The sequence below is a fragment of the Tamandua tetradactyla genome, chromosome 7, assembly GCF_023851605.1.
Source record: "Tamandua tetradactyla isolate mTamTet1 chromosome 7, mTamTet1.pri, whole genome shotgun sequence".
In the NCBI taxonomy this organism is placed as follows: Eukaryota; Metazoa; Chordata; class Mammalia; order Pilosa; family Myrmecophagidae; genus Tamandua; species Tamandua tetradactyla.
The window spans coordinates 171,141,527-171,168,174 of NC_135333.1; the positions used below are offsets into that span (position 1 = coordinate 171,141,527).

Here is a 26,648-nt window from a genome sequence, read left to right on the forward strand (position 1 = left end):
ATGCTGGGAGCCAGGGGTGGGAGCTCACTCACTAAGGCCTGAACGCCTTGGGATCAGACTCCTTTACTTTAATTCATATAGTAGGCAGGCAACAAATACTTTTCTTTTCTTCTTCATTTTATTTATTTTGCAATGAATACTTTTGAATAAAATAAGGCTGGAATAGTAGGGTGGCTAGTTATTGACAGAGAAGACATACTACTCTCAGCATTACACATGACTGGGCCAAAAATTCACAAAATTATTTACTCCACGAGGACAGAAACAGTCTGTGTTCCCTACTCCTAGGACAAGATTCTGCACACTGAGTGAATGAAAGAGTGAACAAATGAGAGAGAGGGAAGGGAGGGATGGAGGGAAGTTCACTCTGAGAGGAGGGTCAATATTCAATGGTGAAAGACTTGGATGTCGTAAAAAGAGGTACTTCTTGTGACAGGAGTTATAGAATCTTATCCCCTCCCCCAAAAAATAATAGGCATGTTGAACTTAGTAAGGTGGAGCTTTTCTGAGGGCATTTCACGGAGGCAATAGATGGGAAAATATATATATATATATTTTTAATGTTTCAGACACTCAACCCACCACTACATATTTCATAATGTAAAAAATCTAGCAAAAAAAAAAAAAGAAGTCTAGCCAAAGCCTCAAAGTTCTGAAGTGAACAAACTACTCTTTCTCATTATGACTAATTTCTACCAAATTAGCTTTTCATATGGCATTTGATTGAAAATTTTTATTAATAATAGGAACAATAAGTACTTAATAAGCTATTAAATATCTGCCCTATCAGTTCCTAATGCTTCATGAAGACAAGGGAATTCTGAACCTAAACTTGTAGTTCAGCGGTTGTGCCGTTTGAAACAATCCCACACGCATTACCGATTTTCCCTGAATTTCAACTTACAGCAAGATTGAACCAAAGGACTTTCTCCTAGCCTGCAGAGAAACTATTTAAAATTCATTCATTCCCAACAAAAACTTAGTGCTCCTAAGCACAGATATATCCATGTAGAGGAACAGAAATATTACTTCTTTCTGGATACATTCCCAATTATGATCACTCCTTTTGGGTGAAAACCACTCCGTGAGAGCCACAGCATTAAATATCGAGAGTAGAAATTTTGGGGCCAAGGAGGCAAAGATCTTATTGTCTCTCTTTGTTGTAATCTGGATGTTCACAAAAATCCTCAGCTCTACTGCCCTTAAATCTCTCATATCTGAGTCTGTCAATATCCTTCTTTAAATCTTAGCTATTAACTTTTAAGAAGAACAAGGAATATAGATGCACAAAAACTATTGCCTTTTAGTTGTATGACATATATTTAAAAGTACTATTATTGTTCTGGTTTCACATAAGCAAGATTCCAATGCAGAGCACTTCACTGCACAGCCCAGCAGCGTCATTATGAGCAATTCATCATCAAGAAAATCACTAATGCAGATATCAAAGGAACCACATCTTTACAGGTGAGGAAAAAATGTAGAGCTACCATTGCAGTTGGGAAAGTAAGCTTTACACATACTCATTCTTTATACTTACAATTGAGTTGGCGAAGGGAACCAAAATGCCCAAAGAAAACAAGCCCAGAAGTGGTCCACCAATCATGCCAAATATACTGAGTGCTGCCTGAAAAAAATAAGTTAAAAAAATGGAAGATTAGCATCTCAAGTACAAAGTTAAAATATTTCAAAGTGATTTCTTCAGACTGAGGATTTAAAGCGTGGATGCTGGTGACAAAGGAGAAGCAGTGTTCGAGGAGGAGCAGACTCAGGATGCGGTCCTATGAACTCATTCATGCTTTTCCTGAAAGCAGACTCCAGTAGGACGTGAGGTTCACCTCACTGCACAACGCGAGAGGCGTTCTGTGGTCACTGAAGTGGGCCTTGAGAGTGTGATCTGCGAGTTGGTTTTGGAGATAAGAGATTTACACCCCCAAAAAACCTAACAGGACATGAGACCTAGGTTAGATACAAGGAAGAACTGGTTTGGAGTTATGATGACTCTGCAAGACCATCTCATGGTATATAATCAAACCAAAGAAGATATATAGGAGAGAAAAAAAGGGGTGGGGGAATCAACAGAAATAAGAGCTACAAATAGCAATGCGGAATATAGAGGAAAGCACATTCAGAAAGCGTTTTATTGGTCCTTGTTTAGGTATCCTGGGTAAGCGTGGCATTTCTGGACCTAATTTATTCATTCATCTAATCATAGATGAGAGCACATTATTGTAACAAATTTATGTCCTACGTAACAACTGATCAGAATGGACCCAAGCTTAAGACCGAAGTTGGATCCTAAACAATGTTTGCTTTGCCCAGTATTACCCTTCGGTTTCTGCAACACTGTAAGGTCCAGGGGTTGCAGAGGTGGGGTGCAGGTGGTCAGGGAAGCTTCACAGAGCACATGAGGTACACAGAGAAATGCATATTTACCAACTAGTCCATTCCAGACGAATTTATTAAACGCCTACTTTGTTCTGGGCAATGCAGTAGGCACCAGGCATTGAACAACAATGCATGAATAACAGACTACTTAGCAAAACAATTATTAAATGAATGAATGCAATAGGTATGATAAAGTACAAGGTGTTCTGGGAACATTTAGCAAAGGGGAACTCAAACTTACTTAAGTAACAGAAAAATCTGTAATTGAAAAAAGTAAGTAATTGAAAGTTGGAGAATGAATGCAATTTCGCCATTGAATAAGTAAGAGGGAGGGTGCTCCAGCCAGAGGGAAGAACCTGTGCTAAGGCCAGGATGCTGAATCAGTACCTTATGCACAAGGTTAGAAAGGAGAGACTGTTCTAAAATCAGTCTATCTGCTCCATCCCAAAGCTTTTGAAGAAAGTGAGGTGCCTTTCAACACAGAAGTACTGCTAACAATAGTCAGCAAAAGCCACAGAAGGTGCAGCACCTTTCGGTGAAAAAATAATTTGGGCATTTAAACTTCTGGAAAGACATATAGATGTATTTTTTAACTCTGTCTCTTGCTAAATAAAATTTTAAATCCTGGGCATATTATATATAAGACAAAGAAAAGAGGAATCTGAAAGTTGGGGAGAAGGTAGAAGGGTTAGAGTTCTATGAGTTTTCTTCTTGACTCAAATGATCAGCCTTGGAGCTGAAGAAGATGCAACCTCAAAATGCCAACAGACACATACGAAAAAAAAAAACCCAACAAAGTTTGCTCTCCCTAGCCATAGGAATAGGAAGAAAGAGAACTTTAGACAGTAATTGCTCTATTGAAGCCAAACACCACAGAATAAACTGTGGTCCACCCACACCATGTCAGCAAAGGCCAAGAATGGCGCCTAGACTTCCAACCTCACCACATGTAATGAGATGCCCCTTCCCCTCCTGTCTTGAGTGGCATCTTAAGGGGCCTAGTGAAGAGTCAGGACCTTCACCACTGCTCCGTGGCACCAGCCACCCATGTGGTGTCAACAGAGATGACCCACAGCCATCAATAACAAGGAGCATCTCCTTGGATGCCAATGGAGGCCAAGTGGGGACCTGGACTTGTACCTGCATCTGACAGTAAGGAAGCAGACCGCTTTCTCTCCCTGCCAAAGTGGCTTCAAAGAAAGCCAACCACAAGAGAGAGTGTAAGATCCAGAGTCTCATAACATAATATAAAAATGTCAAAAATTTCAGTTGAAAATCATGCATCAAACAAAAAAAACTCAGGAAGATCTCAAACCAAATGGAAAAAAGACAATTAATAGAAGCTAATATAGAGAAGAAATTGTAAGAATGATTTGAAAAAATTTTAACTTTAATTTGATAAAACTGCATTAGCAATCAGAACATGTTCAAACAAATGAAAAACGATTAAGTGTCAGCAAAGAACTAGAAAGTCTCAGCAAAGAAATAGAAAATTTCAGCAAAGAAATAGAAGATATAAAGAAAAAAACAAATGAAACTCTTAAAACTAAAAAATACAATAACTAAAATAAAAACCTCAGCAGACAGGCTTAACAGCAGAATATAAGGGGACAGAGGGAAAAAAAATAATGAACTTTAAGATGGATTAATAGGAAATTTCCAATCTGAACAACAGAGAAAATAGACTGAAAAAATGAAGTGAGCCTTCAAGCCATGTGGGGTTATAATAAGAGACCTAAAGTTTGTGTTATCAGAGTCCATGAGGAGAAAGATGACAGGGTTCCAAAGTACTCAAAGAAATCACAGCTGGCCTCCCCAAATTTGGCAAGACATATAAACCTACGCATTCAAGAATCTGCACAAACCTCAGATAGAATAAAAAAAAAATACATGTTAAGATACATTATGGTTAAACTTCTAAAGACTAAAGATAAAGTGCATAAGGAATCTCTTTGCACTGTTTTTGACAACTGCATGTGAATCTACAGTTCCCTCAAAATAAAAAGTTTAATTTAAAAAAAGAAAAAATAATTTAAAAAAAAAGATGATCATCTCAATTGATGCAGAGAAGGCATTTGACAAGATTCAACATCCTTTCCTGTTGAAAACACTTCAAAGGATAGGAATACAAGGGAACTTCCTTAAAATGATAGAGGAATATATGAAAAACCCACAGCTAATATCATCCTCAATGGGGAAAAATTCAAAACTTTCCCCCTAAGATCAGGAACAAGACAAGGATATCCATTATCACCACTATTATTCAACATCATGTTGGAGGTTCTAGCCAAAGGAATTAGACAAGAAAAAGAAATACAAGGCATCAAAATTGGAAAGGAAGAAGTAAAACTATCACTGTTTGCAGATGATATACTATACGTCGAAAACCCGGAAAAATCCACAACAAAACTACTAGAGCTAATAAATGAGTACAGCAAAGTAGCAGGTTACAAGATCAACATTCAAAAATCTGTAGTGTTTCTATACACTAGCAATGAACAAGCTGAGGGGGAAATCAAAAAACGAATTCCATTTACAATTGCAACTAAAAGAATAAAATACTTAGGAATAAATTTAACTAAAGAGACAAAAGACCTATACAAAGAAAACTACAAAAAACTGTTAAAAGAAATCACAGAAGACCTAAATAGATGGAAGGGCATACCGTGTTCATGGATTGGAAGACTAAATATAGTTAAGATGTCAATTCTACCTAAATTGATTTACAGATTCAATGCAATACCAACCAAAATCACAACAACTTATTTTTCGGAAATAGAAAAACCAATAAGCAAATTTATCTGGAAGGGCAGGGTGCACCGAATTGCTAAAAGTATCTTGAGGGAAAAAAAACCAAGCTGGAGGTCTCACGCTGCCAGACTTTAAGGCATATTATGAAGCCACAGTGGTCAAAACAGCATGGTATTGGCATAAAGATAGATATATCGACCAATGGAATCGAATAGAGTGCTCAGATATAGACCCTCTCATCTATGGACATTTGATCTTTGATAAGGCAGTCAAGCCAATTCACCTGGGACAGAACAGTCTCTTCAATAAATGGTGCCTAGCGAACTGGATATCCATATGCAAAAGAATGAAAGAGGACCCGTATCTCACACCCTATACAAAAGTTAACTCAAAATAGATCAAAGATCTAAACATTAGGTCTAAGACCATAAAACAGTTAGAGGAAAATGTAGGGAGATATCTTATGAAACTTACAATTGGAGGCGGTTTTATGGACCTTAAACCTAAAGCAAGAGCACCGAAGAAAGCAATAAATAAATGGGAACTCCTCAAAATTAAACACTTTTGTGCATCAAAGAACTTCATCAAGAAAGTAGAAAGACAGCCTACACAATGGGAGACAATATTTGGAAATGACATATCAGATAAAGGTCTAGTATCCAGAATTTATAAAGAGATTGTTCAACTCAACAACAAAAAGACAGCCAACCCAATTACAAAATGGGAAAAAGACTTGAACAGACACCTCTCAGAAGAGGAAATACAAATGGCCAAAAGGCACATGAAGATATGCTCAACATCCCTGGCCATTAGAGAAATGCAAAAATCAAAACCACAATGAGGTATCATCTCACACCCACCAGAATGGCCATTATCAACAAAACAGAAAATGACAAGTGCTGGAGAGGATGCGGAGAAAGAGGCACACTTATCCACTGTTGGTGGGAATGTCAAATGGTGCAACCACTGTGGAAGGCAGTTTGGCGGTTCCTCAAAAAACTGAATATAGAATTGCCATACGACCCAGCAATACCATTGCTAGGTATCTCCTCAAAGGACTTAAGGGCAAAGACACAAACGGACATTTGCACACCAATGTTTATAGCAGCATTATTTACAATTGCAAAGAGATGGAAACAGCCAAAATGTCCATCAACAGACTAGTGGCTAAACAAACTGTGGTATATACATACGATGGAATATTATGCAGCTTTAAGACAGAATAAACTTATGAAGCATGTAATAACATGGATGGACCTAGAGAACATTATGCTGAGTGAGTCTAGCCAAAAACTAAAGGACAAATACTGTATGGTCCCACTGATATGAACCGACATTTGAGAATAAACTTGGAATATGTCATTGGTAACAGAGACCATCAGGAGTTAGAAATAGGGTAAGATAATGGGTAATTGGAGCTGAAGGGATACAGACTGTGCAACAGGACTAGATACAAAAACTCAAAAATGGACAGCACAATACTACCTAATTGCAATGTAATTATGTTAAAACACTGAATGAAGCTGCATCTGAGCTATAGTTTTTTTTCTTTTGTTTGTTTGTTGTTTTTTTAATATATTTTTTGTATTTTTTATTTTTTTCTCTATATTATCATTTTATTTCTTTTTCTGTTGTCTTGCTATTTCTTTTTCTAGATCGATGCAAATGTACTAAGAAATGATGATCATACATCTATGTGATGATATTAAGAATTACTGATTACATATGTATAATGGAATGATTTCTAAATGTTGTGTTAGTTAATTTTTTTTTAATTAATAAAAAAAAAAAAGAAAGAAAGAAAATGATTAGTCGCTTGTGTTCCTTGATGGGCTTGATGGGTCTGTGTGTAGATTCCATAGAGGGAAGCCTGGGGGCGTGGTCACCTCCATATTAGAAGAAGGAACAGTGGTGATGGCTCAGACCCCTGGGGTGTGCTCTTACCTGTAACAAAGCTCCCATGAGCGAGGCCAGCGCAGCCATCCCGATACACAGGGCTCCGAACAGCACACCTAAGGAGCAGAGAGCAAGCTGGGTGAGCCAGACCCAGAGTTCAAATTCTCAATCAAATAAGCTACACACGTGTGAGTCCAAGTGAATAGCTTCACTGTGGGGAAGTATGGCCAGGTACGCCAGAGCCAGGGCAAAAAGGAAAGGGGTATCAGCTATGACAGGATTAGTTACAGCATCAGGTTACTTAAGTAAAGAACCCCTAGAATTAGCTATAAGGATATTAAAACCAAAAACTATTGTATTATTAATCTAATCCTCCATAAACATTTTTTCCACAAAGGAAGGCTCAGGTCTTTGCTTCCAGTCTGCTAAAAATAGGAAAGAGCTTTTCTCTGTGCACTAGGGGATGGGGACAGGGAAGCACTCATGTCTCCTGGCAGGTGGTAAGGGGACAGGGAAGCACTCATGTCTCCTGGGAGGTGGTAAAGGGACAGGGAAGTGCTCATTTCTCCTGGGAGGTGGTAATGGGGACAGGGAAGCGCTCATTTCTCCTGGGAGGTGGTAACAGCCACTGCAAGGGGTGGTTTGGAACTTGAAGCCCATCTTGATCACCCCCAAGCTCCTTCTATTGAACTAGCAGAGGCAGCTTCAAGATAAATAATATAAAATCCCTTTGTACCAAATTGCTTCCCCACAACCTCTTATTAGAAACCCTAGAGCCACCATTAGAGATCGGGTTATGGGATCATTTTTCTCTTTTGATTTTCAGTCTTTTAGAGATTTTTCCAGGATAGTTGTATTACTTTTAAAATTATAGAATTTGTCCATGCTGAGCTTTATTTACTTATTTATTTAGGCATGGGCAGGCTCCGGGAATTGAATCTGGGTCTCCGGCACGGCAGACGAGAACTCTGTCACTGAGCCACCATGGCCCATACTAAGCTTTATTTTTAAGAGATCCTTCAGACAAAAATCACCTGAAATTGATCAATATAATTTCACACTCAAATTTCAAAATACTCACAAAAAATGGGAGAGGAGATCATGAGATTTGTACATTCTTTATGTCATGTTATGGTCTGACTGGCAGAGTCCTGCACTTGTGAAGTACACTGACCGAATGATCTTTTTGCACCAAATGATCAAAAACGTTATGTCCTGCAAAAAGCTCACGTGGCAACGATTTTGTAATGCCTCCTAATGCTGAAATAAATAATATTCCCAACATATTTAGCCTGCTTCTCCACTTGATCGGTCATGAAAGGTCACCATTATGGTTTTTGATATTCAAGGTTATTACCCTCAAATCATCTGCCGTTTTCTTCCCTCTGGTGTCTTTACTGCACATCACTAAGACAATGACTTTAGAAAACCAGTCAAAATAAATTAACATTTCATCTCTGTTAGCAGAGTTTATTTGCTATTAATCATCATTAGCATCATTCCTTGAACACTAGCTACTATCTCTTGCTTCATTTCCATCTTCTCTAAACCTCGCAGTAGCCGCACAGGTGGTGTTACTGCCCTCATTTTTCATCTGAATAAACGAGGCTCAAACAGGTCACTGGGCTTCCTCAAGACTATGCAGCCAGTAAACTGATAAAGCAGGATTTGGTCTCTGGGACCTCAAACACTTCTATCCATTCTGCTGGACGCATAGCTTCAATAATCCTGCAATACGCCAGTTGAAATACTCTTTAGGATGTACTGCATCATTCTGAAATTATGCTCCAAAGTTAAAACTGGGGACATGATAAAATGATGCAATGCTATTTAAATGTAGGGCCACTGAAAAATATAAAAAGTACTTATTTGAGGCCACAGCCATGGCAATTATATATAGAATTATGGCTCAAAAGAGAGTATCGTTTCCTGTTTCTTGAGAATCTAATAGTGTCCTTCTGTGAGGTTAAAGATTCTTTTTTAAAACAAATTTGTTAGCCATTCATTTCAAAATACTTATACCAAGATGTCAAAACAAAGAGATTTCTCTGAGTCATATGTTACTTTTGGCACATGTAGGAACTGGTGACCCTTAAACCTTTCGACTCCGCTACTATTTACCCCTAATAATGTTCTACAACCTAAAAATAAAAGTTTAACATTTCTTGTATGATTATCTCCAGGAGAGTCAACGCAAGCAATGGGACAATCAAGTGGCATTAAAAATCCTAACACTGTTTCTTTATCTTCGATTCACACACAGAGCATGGAAAAACGAGGCTGTTGGTTGCAAACTAAAGATATTTCTTAGGACCGTGGACTAAAGTTGAAAGTAAAAAGTGTTGACTTTTTCTCTTGTGGCTAAGAATTTTAACTGAAATGTGGGATAAGAAGAAAAGATGCAGGAGAGACAGCCACGCAGGACCCCTGAAACATGTTCTTTGTGGCCCACTGACAGTGGGTCACTGGAAGTGTCTCCCACGTGTGGCTGCAGAGCGAGTCCCGCGTGACATAACAGGCACGCATCTGTTTGCGCACATGCAAACCCAGGGGATTGGATGCTGTATTTTCAGTCTCCGCCAACCATCTCTCTGAGCTGACACGGAATTGCAAAAGACAGAAACTTACTTGTTCCTTGGGAAATCCACGACAGAGATCTTTCTGAAAGTGACCTAAAGCGAGGTTTCACTAAATCTTCCACGGCTACAGCTGCGAGTGCGTTGATACTGGAGGACACCGTGCTGGGAGGGGAAGCAAAACCGATTTATAATATCTTAATTTTAAGAACACATGAGTTGGAAAGAGAAAGGGAAAACAAATTGTCACTCCTAATAACCAGATTTCTACCTTGTTATGATTAATGGAAGCTAATATCATACAAGAGTGCTTCAAGCAGCATTGATAGGTAAAAGACACAAGGTAGTAAAACAAAAAGGATAATTTAATGTGGCCTCCCCTTTGAAGTTAATTGTCAGTGTCTGTCTAAAGAATCTACACAAATACCCCAGTATTACTATATAACAACTTTATAACATATTTTTCTTTATGCACAGAAAGGACTATCATAAGCCCTTACTAAAATATGCCATAAATAGAAAAAATTTTAATTTCCTGGATCCTCACTAAGGCACACTCTAAAAAGGGATGATACTAATTCCCTGGGGCAAATGCTGGAAAAAAATGTACAAGGGCAATTAAAAAAAGTGCAATTACAAAACACAAGATTCTTTGGGCAGTGTATGTCATTCAATGTGTAAACAGACTTAGCACTAATTTTCCACGTGAACATGCCTCTGCAACATGTGCACTTCGAGCTTTAGGCACCCATGTTTGGGGCTCACTGAAAGCTGCCATCAGCTGGCCTTCATCGCTGTGACCTTCCGAGGGCTGTGATGGTTGAATGGACGGCAGGGCCCTGGGTAAACGTGGAGCCCGCTGCCCAGAGGCTGCCCGCCTGCAGAGACCAGCCGAGAGGGGAGACTGCGGGTGGAAGGCCTGGTGCTCACTGTGCCCAGCCCCACGGTCCCCCCTCATCTCAGCGCATGCCCAAGAACAAAGGAAAGGACGCCACAGGTCCCGGAACCATACCTCAGCGTCCCACTGTAAGCACAGGCCACAAAAAGCCCTGGGAGCCCCGGGTGCTCTTGCAGAATGTCCAGTACCAAATAAGGCATGAGCTGAAAAATTCCAAAATCCGTTACCCCAGGTGCCACGAGCTATTGCAACTTAGTGAATGCGTCCTTCATCTCATAGCCTTCAGGAATTAAGGGGCACTATCCCACACACCTGAAATGTACAGAGACCTAAAGTTCAACTCTCTAACTGCTAACACTAGGAGAAATGACTTGAGAGTGAGGCTTTGGATTCATATGGATGAGCTTTTGTTACTTAATTTCTCTGAGCCTTACAGTCTCCTCATCTATTAAACAGGTGCAATTATATCAATAAAATCACAGAGTTTCTGTAAAAGTTAAATTGGATAATTTATGCAAAATATTTAGCAGTGTTTAAGATATAGTAAATGCTCAATAAAAGGTAACTGCTATTCATTAGAATAATAAATTATTTATATGGAAATATTTTAAACACCTCATAACCTCTGTACTTAAGTACACAGTACTTGCTTAACATAATTTAAATTTTGATGATTCAAGGCCAGTTTTTAAAATCTCTATTGTCTTCATAATACAAACTATGTGCAATAAAAATAGGCAAAATTTTTTTTAACTATTCTTGATTAGAGGGACTATAATAGAAGAATGCCTCTGTCTTCTGGGGAAACATGATTCTTGGATTCTCTGAGAGATGTTTACAAAAGGAGGGTATAAGGTGAAGATAGAATTGAAAACAACAGTTCAATGCTGTACTCGTTTCCTAATCCCCCAAAGTTGTGTTTTTCTGGGCATATGTGGTAACTATTGCACTGACATAATATTCAGCCTGTCTTCATTCTAATTAGTCCCCTGGCACTCAATTTACAAGCAAGACTTAGAAAATAATTTTGGCAAGAGCTTGAGATGTGGAGTTAATCCTGGGCTTAAATTCTAGCTGCACCATCTGATAACATCCTGGCCTGAGTTTGTATCCTAGCTCCAGGCTTACTAGCTGGTTACTAGTTACCGCACTTACTTAGTTTCTCTCTGCCTCAGTTTCTCATCTTCTGAAAGGAGGGATTATAGAACCTAACTCAAAAGGTAGCAGTGAGGGTTAGAAGTTGAAATGTCTATGAAGCACTGATAACACCTGGCCCATGGTAAATATTTAATGAGTGTCTGCAATTCTGCATATTTATTTACTGTATGACCTTGGGCACGCTCTATGTCTCCTCTGAGACTCATTTCTTCATCTATGAAATGAAGACTACAGGGTTGCAAAAGAAAGCATGCAAAGCTCCTGATGTTAAGTCATCACATAGTTAGCACTCAATAAACATTCACTTATTTCATCTGTTTTACCACCATTTAAAAACTGTTTGGGGGCCACGGTGGCTCAGTGGCAGAGTTCTCGCCTGCCAAAGCAGAGACCCAGGTTCGGTTCCCAGTGCCTACTCATGCAAAAACAAAAACAAAACAACAACTGTTTGGGAGATCAGCTGCTCATCACCAGCTATCTGACAATAGCCACAGAATGTTCCACAGCACCATGGCTTGTCTCCAGTCTATTTCCTGCCTGAAGATAATTGTATTTAACAATGCTTGATGGGAAATGTCTCCAGATATTTTAATTTTGGACCTGGCATTCTTCATTCTTGGAATGACTGCTAAAATAAAAGGGGGGCAAATGCTTTATAGAAAGCAAAGCTGACCACCACGTGCCCACTTCCTGCCTTCTCCACGGAAACGTAACTACTCCCTCCTTCCCGTCCGGCGCGAGGGGAGGCGCCCACTGCACCTGGTCGGGTGCCGACACTTTCTTGGCCGTCCAAGGGTCACAATCGCGGTATCTGGAATACAAGACGAGCCCACAGAGCACGGAGCACACGAGGATCACCCAGAGTCCCACGAGATTCACGTAGAGAGACCTAAAGAGGCAAAACCAAGCAGCAGACAATTGTCATTTCATCGACTGCAACTAGGAAAATCGAACAGAAGAGACCTTTGTGACTATACTTCTATATGCATTAAGCACGTGAATGGTCTTTTTTTTTTTGCACATTATCTTTTGGTTACCTGAATGCCACTTATTTTATCTTAGTCTAACTCTCTACCTATGATATCCATGTATTCGGAATTATTTGGAATAGACGGGGCTTCCCCACTGAATGAGTGAGTCCCTCTGTTGAGAGTCCCCATGGGCACTCTGAGCTTTATAATTTTATCTAATTAGAATCCACCAGGTCTTCTTGTCATGAAGGATTTTAATAGTTAAAGCAGTGACTGTTGGTCATTTTCTTTCTTAAAGCAATACCATTATAAAATGCTAAATATTGTTATCACCTACACAGGAACTCTCCTGACTCGCTGAAAGGTGGTTTCCATTAAGTATGAAAGACAATCTGAACTCCGCGGGCAGAAACCTTCCCAGATGACGTTCAGCATTGCAATATACAGTGTGTGCCCCAGTGTGGTGCAAGGGTTAAAATAACAGCACTGGAGTCAGACTAGAGTATAAATGTGACCCTGAGCAAGCAATTTAGCCTCTCTGGACCCTCAGTCTCTTCATTTGCCTCTGGAGATAATAAGGTCTGCCTCACAGTTATAAGACTAAATGGAATAATATATATAAATATACGTGTCTCACATAGCCTGGAGGGTGGCGTGTAATAAACACTTGTTAACGGTGGCTGCATGTTGTGTTGTGGTAACCCCCCACCTATCTCTCATGAAGGCGGCCATACGTTTTCCAGTGGTGCATGGTGAGCTGCCCAGGCTGAGAGAAAGCCCCCAAGGTCATGTTCCCCACCCCACCCCCCCACCCCCCCGGCGGCCCAGCCCCTCCCTTACCCCGGAGGGACTCCTGGGCTACTGAGGCACCCGCAGCTGGGGTCCCCCTCCCCTGCTCCCGCTCTCCTCCCCCTTTCCCCCCTCCCCCCCTCCCTTCAGAACTTCTTGCAGGACGCCAGAGAGAGGCAGAGACCAGGCAGAGGCAGGGGCTGGGTGGGGGCAGGGGCCTCAGTGCGCACAGCCTGCCCTGCCCTGTGGGGACCCAGACTGCGCCCCAGCCTCCAGGGAGGCCCGACCCTGCGGACGCCCGGCTAGTGGACGTCCCGCCTCCAGATGGGAGACCTTAAGACCGAGGCTTCTCTCTCAGCGTGCGGAGCCCTGGCAGGTGGCGGCGCAGTACTTTCCTGCCCCCCTTGGACAGAAACTACCTTTCCTCCCCGACCCCAACCATCTGAGCTCCGAATCCCCCAACCGCGGGGCCTGGAGCCCCTAAAGGCTGGAGGCGCCTCGCCAGCTGGGGAGTGTGGATGGCACCGGGAGGCCCCGCCCCCTGTCGCCACGCCCACCCCCACCCCCACTGCCACGCCCCACCGCTGCTATCTTTCATATAAATAGTTTCAAATATCTGATTCAAAGCCTACAGTACCTTCTCCTTCTGCCTGCTCTTTCTGCAACAAAGTATACCATTTATCTCTCGGAATTTCATGATACAAAATACTTAAACTTTAAAGAGTTTCCATAAAGACAATGATGGTTATGAATGATTCATACACCACAGTTTGGCTTACATTTTTGCTTGGAATCGGCTTTTACAGGAAATGTATCTCTGCACTTGGGATTGGTTGACACCGTAGATGCTGGTCCACGTGAAGGTTCCTCCTATAATGATTGTCCAGAACGTGTATCTTTGCAAAGGGTTGGGATTAAAACTAAATGGAAAGGAACAGAAAACAAAAAAAAACCTGAACCATCAGCCCAAAACAAACAAAAATACACACACACAAAATTATACTGGAATATTTTTGTAAGCAAGCAGCATATATATATTATCATATATTTGGAAATTTTATATGGGATTGAGGGATTAATGTCCAATCATTCTGACTATTTATATAAATCGCTCTCCCATGGTCTTAGGAAACTTGTTTAAACAAGTCTGCCATGCTGTGATACAAAGAAGAACATGAAACTGAAAGAGAGACAGAGACAGAGACAGACCGAGAGAGAGAGAGAGAGAGAGAGAGAGAGAGAGAGAGAGAGAGAGAGACATAGGGGCAGTAGATATGGCATTGAGATAATTCAAAATTGACACATTTTGTATACATAATTACACTCCTGGCACATATGTGATCAGAGTTCTAATTTATATTCTTGCTCAAGATGTCACTCAATTACTGCAATTTAAAGTTTTCCATTTTCCAAACTGACCATAAGTCATTATAATAACACTTTTTTAAAATGTTGTGTGCACAGGTAAAATATTACTTAAAACTCAATTTATGACATGTACATGGGTCCAAAATATTGCTACCAAGAAACCTTAACTTCCATAGTTGTAACATCTTTGAACTCTTTTTAATGTATCACCTTAGGAGGAATGATTTTGTTTATCCCTAATACACAATATGAACTTGAAAACCTTCTGAGGAATTAGCTACAAGAAAGTGTTTTGAAAATTATGAAATTCTGCAAATCTGTTTCACAGTTTATCTTTGAGATCAATTGAACGGAGTGCTCTGGCTTCACGCAGATTTCAGCACTCCTATGAAAATGTGAGAGCCTCAACTTCATTCTCCAACATTTTCATATTAAAGTCTAAAAGTTTCAGGAGTGTTGGCTTTTTACCCCAGAGTAAGCAGTCTCCATACTAGTTAATGTAAGATGACCGCCAAGGAGTAGAGTGATCTATCTTTACGAAGGAAAACAAGATTCAGAATGTCCAATTCAGTGTTCTAGGCTATACAAATATATATATCAACTATAGGCTGCACAAGAAATGCCAATTCAATATTTTTCTCTTCACTTCTTTCAACCAGAGCAGACATCTTGTCCACATACTTCAAAGCACATCAGAATAACAAGAGACATTCCTCAAAAGCTTAAAGCACAATAATATTTTTCCTTGTTACTTAATAGCTGACAACCTTCAAAGGAAAGGTCGTAAAATGTCTAAACTTTCAGTTTAGACTCCCGTACCAACGTACCATCAACATTGCAGGATGTGTTCTCCTGTGTATAAAGTGGCCGTCAACTTGCAGAAAAATTATTGGCTCCACACCCTCTCCTCTCAGCCCCACCTATCAGGAGGCATTTTGGATGTAATCAAGAATTGCCATCATTTGTTTCTGCCTCTTGGTATCTGTTCTAGTTTGCTAGCTGCCGGAATGCAGCACACCAGAGACAGATTGGCTTTTAATAAAAGGGGATTTATTTCATTAGTTCTTCAGAGGAAAGGCAGCTAACTTTCCACCGAGGTTCTTTCTTACATGGGAAGGCACAGGGCAGTCTCTGCTGGCCTTCTCTCCAGGCCTCTGGGTTCCAGCAACTTTCCCCGGGGTGATTTCTTTCTGCATCTCCAAAGGCCTGGGCTGAGCTGCGAGTGCTGAGATGAGGTATGCAGAGCTGCTTGGGCTGTGCTGTGTTGAGCTCCCTCATTTAAGCACCAGCCAATCAAATCAAACATCATTCATTGCAGCAGGTACACCTTTCTTAGCCAACTGCAGATGTAATCAGCAACAGATAAGGTTCATGTACCGTTGGCTCATGTCTCCAGCAACAGAACTAGGTGCCTTCACCTGGCCAAGTTGACACCTGAACCTAACTACCACAGTATCCATCCCCCTTCCTCTGGGAACAGCAGCCTAGGTTTGTTTGGGGGGAACTACCATTCAATAGTGCCGAGGTTGGTCAATGAGAACATCCAGCTCTGCCCCAGCCAAGGGATGAGAACATGCCCACACCAGCCAATGGATATCTCCCTCCTTGGAATCGCAGACTTGAAGTCAAAGGAAAAATGATAGGAAATGGCTGAAGTGGATTCGTGTTGATGCATTGCTGAGAATGAACACATTCACTGTGTTCAATTTCTGAGAAATCTCTGCTCAAACTCTGGTCCCCATGTGAAGAAAACAAGGTGAGTGTCAGCAGGTGAGAAATGGTTTTCCTTCCTTCTTGCCAGCTGTTTCAGCTCGCCGCCTCTGAGCAGGACTGCTTAAAGAGAAAAGGAGCCTTTCCGGGGCAAAGTGAGCCCCTCCCCACAATGAACACAAGCTGCACAAGGACAGTATTATTGATCCAAAAGGGAAGGCATTTTAAATGTTTCTTTCAATTGTGGTGATGGATCTGGGGTGAAATATCTAGTTTCTCCAATGGTCTTTCTTTAGAAAAACCCAAACAGCTACTTAAGACATTTTCTCTCACTGTTGCATCATGTGGTTATCCTGTCACTTGAGGTATAACTGTTCTAGTTGATTCTCTGGAAATAACATATAGGTAATAATGAAATACATACTGCCAGGACAGTAGTGTAACAGAGATTCTCTAGGCTGCTTAAAGAACTGTCAAAATGGACCTCGTGCGTGCTCTTCTCTTCAGTGGCTTCCTTTCCTTATTGTTCCACTGTCTCCTCTTTCATCTCCCTACCCCACTCTTCAACCCATTTCAGACTTTGACATATGAAAGAAAGAAGATGCGCTTTTCTGTAAGCCCCTTTCAGGAGGAAACACCACCTTAAGTGCCGCCATGCACACTAGGGCTGTTTAACCCCTAAAAGGGGGGGGGGGGGGCGCGGACATGGGGACCGTACACGTCGACTTGCTGACTCAATTTTCTGTACCACATCTTCAGTGGTTTGTTTGCTTTTTAATATAAGCTTAAATAAAGAGAGGATTTCTGCAGAAAAAAGCAAAAGGTGTGTTCTATTAACAAGAGGTAAAGAGCAGCTTACTTCCAGAAGTTGAGCCTTCCGCCTCTGAGCGCGTCCCCAAGGATGGAGCCGATCCCGCCTTGAACCACTGAGGCCCGTATAATCACAGATGCGAATCCAGCCACCATGATTCCGACTTGAAAAACATCTGTCCAGATGACGGCTTTGATGCCACCCTTTGAGGGGAAAGTGTTAGGGTTCATAAGTCCATCACACATTCTACGTCTACATGCCTCTCACTGCGCTGGGCAAAAATGCTGAAAACATGGAACGCGGCCCAGAAGCGTGCCCAGGGGAGACGAGCAGGCCGAGGGAACTTTACAGACAAGGTGGCGTGTAGGCCAAACCTTCAAACCTGGTACAGGGGAGGAAGGAAGGTCCTCGCAGCCGAGGAAACAGCATGGGAGAAAACCAGGAAGGAGTCTAAGCAAACAATATTTCGAGTGTGGCTAGAGCTACATTGTGGGGTGGAGTGGAGTGGAGTGGCGTGGTGCAGGGAGTTTGTTGGGAAGAAAATTCAGAGTCAAATTCAAAAGGGAATGCCATGGATTTTATCTTATGGACAGGGCTGATATCAACCAGCATGCACAAAGACGGTCATGCAATTGTGGGAACACTATAACAGTGGCGTGCTGGCTACTGCCCTAAGCGTCCCGCCCACCCCTATGCCGCAGCTGGGGAGCATTGCAGGGTGCAGGCCTGGACTCTCGGGGCTCCCGGAGGCCGGAGCCAGTGCGAAGGCAGCACGGGGTCCTGTCAGTGCCTCTGCCACCTGGTTGTATGTATTTTGACTGCCACCCCTGCCTACAGGGGACGGGTACTCAGCTGAGGAGCAGCCTGAGCACAGTTGGGATTACGTGCAGAAGCCCGGGTGGGTGGGAAGGAGGCCAGATTAGGGAGCACTACACTGGCCAGTTGAAAGAAAAAGTGCAGTTAAGATCAATATTCTAGAGATATTTACCCCAGACCAAACAAATATTCCTTAAGACAGTGTAAACCACCAGAGGTGAGGGGCAGGAGAACGGGTGTGAACCAGCTCCCTCCGCAGCACCCGCCCGCCGGGCCCCGATCCTGGGCGGTGGGCGCGGGGGCAGGGGCGGGTCCGAGACGTACCATGGTGCAGTAGAACGTGCAGACGACGCCCGTGGCCACCACCGCACCCCACAGGTCGAACCCGGTGACTGCAGAAGAGAGAACAGAGCAGGTGTGAAGGTGCTTCCCCCAGGGCCCCGGGGAGCTTACCCCGGGGGAGCGCGGCACTTGGGGGGCTCCGATCTTTCCACTCCGGCCCAAGACCAGCTCCCACGCTCACAGCGTCCCAAAACAAGCAACATAACAACTGCGCTGGATGGGTTAACAGACCCGGCTTTTTCCCCCTCCCCGGGACCACACAGAAACCCAATTCTAGCTAGATTAGACACATTAAAAGAGCATTTTATATTACAATTAAGCTAAGAAATACTTAACAATTTGAAGTGGCTGTCCAGACTGGATGGGACTGAAGGGCCTTGTCTCCTCTCCCAGTTAGACAAGGTTCCAATGAACACATTTCTCTATCAACCCCTGAAAGACCTGTGTCCCATGTTACTAAGATGAGACCCAGACTGGGGAAAGGCTGCATGGTTTGCTGCAGTGTATCTAAGAAGGCAGGCAGGATATTATATTTTTTTAATAGAAGGATAATTTTTTTTTTAAATAGTTACCTATAGGGGAGGGAGAAGGCAAAGTAGAGGTGACAGTGATATGTTAAACGTCTCTGAACGTGTATCATTTTGTAGATGTGGCTTTGAAACCATGTAAATGTTCTACAAAACTGTAAAAAATGAAATTAAAAACTCCTAAAAAGCAAAATGAAGCAAATGAACATAACTGTATATCAAGCTATGTCAAGTTTGTGCCATAGCCACACAAGGAGAAATCATTTTAAAAGATTTTAAAACACAATTCAACATATGTTCCTGGTGGAATGTACTCTAAGGGGGAAAAAAAGAGCCACAAAGAAAAAATTTTAATTGCTTTTGGCCATCATCTTATTACTAATATTAGAATTGCTATTCTAAAACAATTACATCAGTGGTTCTCAACTTTGACCATTAAATCATCAGAGGTTTTAAAATCCTGACGACCAGGCTATACAACAGGCCAACTAAATCAGAATCACAGGGAATGGTATCCAGGCAGCAATATTGTCTAAGGTTCCCCAGGTTAATCTAATGTGCAGCCAACACTGCAAAATCAGTGTTATGTATATTTGCACAAAGCAACTAAGTAATTTTATTAATAACAGTATAAGTAAGATTTTTCAGTATAAAATAAAAGAAACAAAAAGATAAAACCAAATAAATTAAGCAAATACCTTATGGTACAAAATCTGAATTGGAAATATTAGTATAAACTTCAATTATGTTTATGTGCATGTGTGTATATATATGTGTCTCCAGATATGTAGGTGCATATGTGCAAATATGCATGTAGGGGTGTGTGTGTGTGCACCCCAGCTCTGTCCACTGAAAAAAAGACATAAAATAATGGCCAGCCCAGTAGCAATGACTATCCCTAATGTCGAGACCATATTCTCTAAATACTATTTTCCCCTAAAGAGAACAGCTGATGCCAGCACTGGCAGGCGAGGATGCCAGAACCTCCTACCATACCAGAAAGCAAGGGAGCTGGTGTGCACTACTGGAGGCAGGTCAAAAGGATTCAGGAGACAATTGGAGGACAGTTTGAGTATCAATAACAATAATAACTGGAATAATATGAAATAACCTCAAATGGGCTTAAATTCTTAGTCACCCTAGACAATAGTAGGGAACAAATTCGTCATTTTTTTAAACTGGCAATTAAAGGGGAGGGAGGGAATCAGGCATTTTTCCTGACTTTCTTATACAAACTGTTTTAAAGGGTAACAATTAGTTAATAAGAAGTTATTTCTTAATAAGAAGTATTATATCAAATTAATGAAGAAGGAATAAATAGAATTAGAATGCTCCATTTAATAAGTCCTAATGAAATAATAGATCTAGAATGATTATCGATAGCTTCTAATAAAAATCTTTAAAAGAAAACAACTGACATCCCATGCTTCCTGAAGGAAATAAACAACACTGTCTATGAAATAGTCTTTCTGAAAAGTTGAACTGCAGACTGAGAAGTTTCTATATTTAGCTCCCAGTTTACTAGAATACAGAAGACTGGAGAATAGGAAAACCAAGAATCTGGCAAACCCGACAGAACACAATGACCCACTTTCTTCACTAAATAAATTGCAGGAAAAATAAAGAGGAGAGAGATTATTGGTTAAAAGAGACTTCAAAAGAGCTTCAAAATGCATCAAGTAAAAACTGAAAGAACTAAAGGGAGAAATAGAAAAATCATCAGTTATATTTGGAGTTTTTTTTAACACTCCTCTCTCAGTAATTGATAGAAAGATAAGAAAAACCAAATTAGTAAACATGTGAAAGATTTTAATAATATTATTAACCAACTGAACCTATCTGACATTTGTAGGACTTTACACTCAACAACTACACAGCACCCATTCTTTTTAAGAACGTTCAGCAAGATAGGCCACATCCTGGGCCATACAACAAATCAGTAAATTCAAAAGCATTAAAATCATGAAAATTATCACACCAAAACAATATTAATTTAGAAATCAATAAATAGATATGCTAGAAAATCCCCAAACATTTGAAAACTAGGCAACACACTTCTAAACAATCTAGCAATCACAAGAAAAATTAGGAAATATTTTGAACTGAATGATAATCAAGGCACAATATATCAAAATCTGAGGATGCTTATGAAGCATTGCTAAGAGAAATTTATAACTTTAAATGTTTATCTTAGAAAAGAAAAAAGATTTATAACCAATGATCTAAGCTTCCATCATAAGAATCTAGAAAATTTAAATCCAAAGTCAATAGAAAAAAAAGGAAAAAATAAACCTAAGAGCACAAATTGAAATAGAAAACAAAGAAAATCAATGCACCCGAAAATTGGTTCCTAGAAGATATTAAAACCATTGATAAAAGACTAGACAGATGTAGCAAGAAAAAATACATCTTAACATCAGGAGTAATAAAGAACATCACTACAGATACTACATTAAAGGGATAAGAAGGGAATATTTATAAGTAACTTTGCACCAAAAAATTGACAACTTAGATAAATGGATAAACTTGGGTAAGTCATCAAAACTGACTTAAGAAAAATTAGAAAATATGAAAAGTCCCATGTTGATTAAAGAAACTGAATAATAAACCACAACATTCTCCGAAAGACAGACTCAAGCCCAATGCCTTCACTGTGAAACATCTAAGAAGGAAATACACAATTTTACAAAAACTCAGAAAACAGAAGAAGAAACATTCCCCAACTCATTTTATGAAGTCAGGATAACTCTGATACAAAAATTTGCCAAAGCTATTACAGGAAAAGTAAACTTCAGACCAAACTTCCTCATAAATATAGACTGTAAAAATTCATCATAAAATATTAGCCAATCAAATCCAGCACTATAGAAAATAATCATTCATCATGATCAAATACAATTTATCCCAAGAATGCAGAGTCTAACATTAAAAAATCAATCAGCCCAGACATACCAACGACCTGCCGGATCCTATTTATCTATGAAATGCAGTTGACACATCAGCTGAACCTGTTTCCCGAATGGACAGTGACCCTTCTCTTATTTAAAGATGTAAAAAATGTTGGAGACGTGAGAAGAAAGGTCATGGATGGTGCCATTGATGACTCATTAATAAATCCTATAGTGACTATCGAGCCATTCCAGATACTTGTGGCAGGAAAAAAAGCAGTCATCTCTACAATTGGGGGAAAATGAAGACAAGAACTCTATCTACTAAAATTATTTTCAATTTTTTCCCAAATAACAATGTTTCTGAGGCTTTGAAAAAATGTGCTATCTCAACAAATGACACTTCAATTCTAAATGTTTATGTTGAAGAGGGAGAGAAACAAATAAATCAAGAATATCTAATATCTCAGGGAATAACAAATATTACAGAAGTAAAAAAAGATATATAAACTCTCCTCACAAGAAGAAAGAAGTGGGACAGTATTGGATGGCATCGTTTGTAGAATGTCAACAAAAGATGGTTTGTGAAATGTGAGAAATATTAACAAAAATTTCAATATTAATAAAAATATTGACTTTCAAAAAATCCATCAATGCAATTCCCTGCATTAATAAACTAAAGGAAAAATGCTATATGATCATTTTAGTAATATGAATTCATATACTAGCATGGATTCATAATGTACTTACTTTAAAAAAAAGGGAAAGAAATAAAACAAAAACTCTTGCAGCAAACTAGGACTAGGAGAGAACTTCAATAAAGGGCCTCTATGACAAACCTACAACTAATATCAAAGCTAATAGTGAAGCATCAGATGCTTTCCCCATAAGATGGAGAACAAGGCAAGAGTGTTTGGTCACCGGCTCTATCCAACACTTCTCTGAAGGTTCCAGCTGGTGCAGTAAGAGAGAAAGAGAAGTAAAAGGCAGAAAGATTGAAAAAGAAGTAAATCTGTCTTGACTGATAAACACATGAAAATCCTAAGAGAGTTGCCAAAAACCTACTGGAATTAACAATTTTAGCAAGTTCTCAGCACCAAAGGTCAGCATATGAAAATGAATTGTGCTTTTAATACATAAGCAGTGAATGGCTGGAAGATGATGTCATAAAACATCTGCTGCACCCTCAGAAGCGTCCGTCACCTAGAAATGAATCTGAGAACGACGAGCACAACTGCAATTCCAGGAACCACAAAGCAACCCTGAGCCAAATTTAAAAAGACCTAGAAAACAGACAGATCCAGGCAAAGGGATTGGAAAAATATCTCCTTCCATAAAGTGTCTGTTCAAGCCTTTGCCCACTTTTTACTAGGTTGTCTTTTTAATTCATTTTTATTTCCCGTGTCAAAAAGCCCAACCCCAGTAATTATCAGAAAAATGCAAATGAAAACCGCAATGAGATGTACCCACTAGAACACCTGAAAACAAAAAGACAAAAGGATGTGAAACACCTGCAACTCTCATGCATTATGGGGTGGGCATGTAAAATGATGACAGCCACTTGGGAAAGTATTTGGCACTTTCTTTTACATTTCTTACATACAGTTCACGTAGCTGGGTCAAAAGGGAGATGTATATTTAACTTTACACCACTTCTAGGTAGTCAGCAAATCAAAAAGCAAAACAGAATGAAACAAAATCTGTATAAGAATGTGCTTAGTCAACTTAATTAATAATATTCTAAAAATGGAAATAACTCAAATGTCCATCAACAAGAGAATGGATACATTTTGGGATTCACATGCAATGAAATACGACTCAGAGATAAGAAAGAATGAACTATTGATCCAGGCAGCAACACGGGTGAATCTCATAAACATTTTGTGGGGCAAAATAAACCAGATACAAAAAGGTACTTACTATATAATTCCATTTATATAAAATTTAAGAGAAGAGAAACTAAAATACAGTGATAAAAACAGAAAGTAGCTATCTCTGATGGTAGGGAGATTTATTAGAAAGAGACACAAGAAAACGATCTGAGATCAGATGATGGAAATATTCTGTATCTCAAGTTGTGTAGTGGCTACACAAGTGTATACAATTGTCGAAACCCAGCCAGCTGCACTTGAGTTCTGCACATTTTTTTCTGTACATTTTATTGTACATAAACTGCACCTCATTTTTGTAAAGTTTACAAGTTTAATAATATGGAAAATGAAACATATCAATTAATCACAATACATGAACTTATTTGGATTCTAACACACTGTAAAAAAATCAGGACAATCTAAATATTGACTTGATACTGATATTATTAAGAAATTATTGTTAATATTTCATGTATGATGATGGTATTATAATTGCTTTTAAAAAACAGATTATAAATGCAGATAAAATTATACAATATCTTAGGTTGACAGCAAAATAATCTAGTGGGGGAAACAGAATGAAATAAAATTGCGGATGAGTTGATAATTAAATATTAATATAAGGTGATGGGCACCTTAGGATTAAAGAAGATATTCTCTCTATTTTTATATACATTTGCTATTTTCCGAAATAAAAGTTTTAAAAAATGATTGGACTCTCAAACATTAAGTGCCAATTCAGTTAAACGAGTTTTTATTGTGCATCCGTTTCACACTCAGTACTGTGTCCATTTTTGCACTGACTGCCTTGGCCCCAATAAAATACACTGATGATTTTTAGTAAGCAAAATCCAGTTCCTCGGGCCCTGACTTACTCACAGGGAGTTGCTGGTACCATAAGAGAGAGTCCTTGATTTCTTCACAGATCCCAGTCAGTGCTCTGATTATTCCCAGAACTGCATTCTAAAGCCCTAAAGCCCACATCTGTGATTATAGTGAATAGCCAATAAGTAACTTATGAAGTTTATGGCCCAGTTCTGGGTCCATGAAATGTTTCCTGCAGGTTGGAAATGGGGACATGGAACTCGTCTGGCTTCAGAATTCAACAGCACATCATACAAACAGAGCCCCTCGTAATGCTGCTGCTGTGCTTTATATACTTGGTGAAAATAACAATCATATCTATTCTGAAATCCCGAAATTGTGAGTGTGGAAGTAGAAGATTTCTGCACATTATATTAGCTCTGGGAACTGACAATGGACAGAGTTCACTTGTCCATTATACAAGGAAGCTTCTAACTGATAAGACTTCGAATGGTAGGGAGCTTTCCCAATGTCTCAAGAAAAACGACTAGCAGACACCCTCGCCTCAATAATCTATTCCAGTTTTCTATGGTTTTCTCAGCCTGTCTCTAGAGAATATTACATACTTTGTCGATCATCACAGCGTTCATGAATTCATTTATGCAGACATAGCCCCCCGTCCCTTTGTCACTACAAGCAGTCTGATTTTCCAGGTCACAAGGCTTTCTCTCTTCCATTTTCTGCCATATTAGAAATGGGAGAAGAAAAGCTTCTGTCCCTGCCACGTGCTTCAGCAGATTCCTGGAGATGAGCTACCGAAGGAGGGAGAAGGTCATACAAGCTTCAGCCCGGAGGGGTTCTCCCTCAGAAGAATCAGCACAGCCCAGAGAACTACCTCACCCACGAAGCGCTCAGAACTACACATGGAGGAACCCAAAGAAGCTTCCACCGTGGACACGGGACCTGCCCCGTCCCCTCGTAAAGCTGCTGACACGGGCCACTGGAAGCTAGCCTCTGTCTGCCCATCGCCCCATCTGCCTTAATAAGCTCATTAAAAATGCACTCCCCGATGTGAGCTCCCTCAGTGGCAGCTCGGAAATGTACCTTGATTCAAAGCCAGGGCAGGGGCGTAAATAACAATTCCAGTATACAGGATCTAGGGAAAAAAGAAAGCCAAGTAAGCAGTAGAAGTTACAGTAACAATACTGCGATTTCTTTTCTAAATTCAATTACAAATTAAAGCAAAACTTTCAAAGCAGTTAATAGAATTTGTAACGTGAAAAATGCTATTTAAATGAAGTCAATTCTCCCCCTTTGCTTGTGGTGTGGACACAGGTTACACAAATATTTTATGCCCAACTTTGCATAAAAATACAGACTTTTCATGTGGTATTTTGAGGAGTCACTGATAAGCCAACTCAAGCTTGAAACCAATCCTCTTGGATCCAAAACAATTACAAAGAGAGAATAATACAAATGTAAAGGGAAATCCTCAGTCATTTATCTTCAAGCATCGTTAACCACTGCAAAATTACGAAAACAGTGAAATTTTGAAACTGGTTTTTAAAAGTTTGTAGGCCCATTAAACATAAGTGTAAATGTGCACTAAAAAAAAAATCCTGAAAGCCAATAAAAACTATATTCTATTTTTATATTATTTATTACTTTTATCCATACATCAACCAATATTTATTCATCTGGGGTACAAAAGTGAACAAGATTAATGTGGCTTTTTTTTGTAGAAATGTCATTTTCATTGCATTTGACTTTTCAAATGCATGCAAATACAAGATAATTCTGTGTTCATCCTATAAAAGCATATCATGTGCCAGTTGAATGTCTGATTGCATGTCATGGCGGGACTCACAGAAGTAAGCCCTTCAGCAGGATGAACCAGCTTTCCACAGTCACTGTTCTGTCCAATTTGAAGGTTTGGAGATGTGGCCACAGGCCCCTTCCTAATGTTTGTCCCACTTTCTTATTTCTGTTGGCATTTCTAACAAATGTCCAAAGAGGGTCTGAAGTACTGACAAGTGCAAGCTACCAAGGGGTCACTCAGCTCTGTGTCAGAGCCTCTGCCGGAC

At 40.0% G+C, this 26,648-nt stretch overlaps 1 protein-coding gene and 1 pseudogene across 1 annotated transcript in view; one reads left to right on the forward strand and one right to left on the reverse strand.

Annotated features, from left to right (window-relative positions):
- Positions 1-26,648, reverse strand: part of SLC5A8 (solute carrier family 5 member 8) — a 51,001-nt gene that overhangs the window by 19,113 nt on the left and 5,240 nt on the right. The window contains exons 3-11 of the mRNA XM_077111767.1: positions 25,669-25,720; positions 18,457-18,524; positions 17,365-17,519; positions 14,207-14,347; positions 12,427-12,556; positions 10,624-10,712; positions 9,664-9,776; positions 7,084-7,151; positions 1,541-1,627 (exon numbers count right to left, since the gene is read on the reverse strand). Of these exons, the coding sequence (XP_076967882.1) occupies positions 1,541-1,627; positions 7,084-7,151; positions 9,664-9,776; positions 10,624-10,712; positions 12,427-12,556; positions 14,207-14,347; positions 17,365-17,519; positions 18,457-18,524; positions 25,669-25,720 (903 nt within the window). The remainder of the gene's footprint in view (positions 1-1,540; positions 1,628-7,083; positions 7,152-9,663; positions 9,777-10,623; positions 10,713-12,426; positions 12,557-14,206; positions 14,348-17,364; positions 17,520-18,456; positions 18,525-25,668; positions 25,721-26,648) is intronic.
- On the forward strand, positions 21,986-22,477 carry LOC143690315 (EKC/KEOPS complex subunit TPRKB pseudogene; annotated as a pseudogene).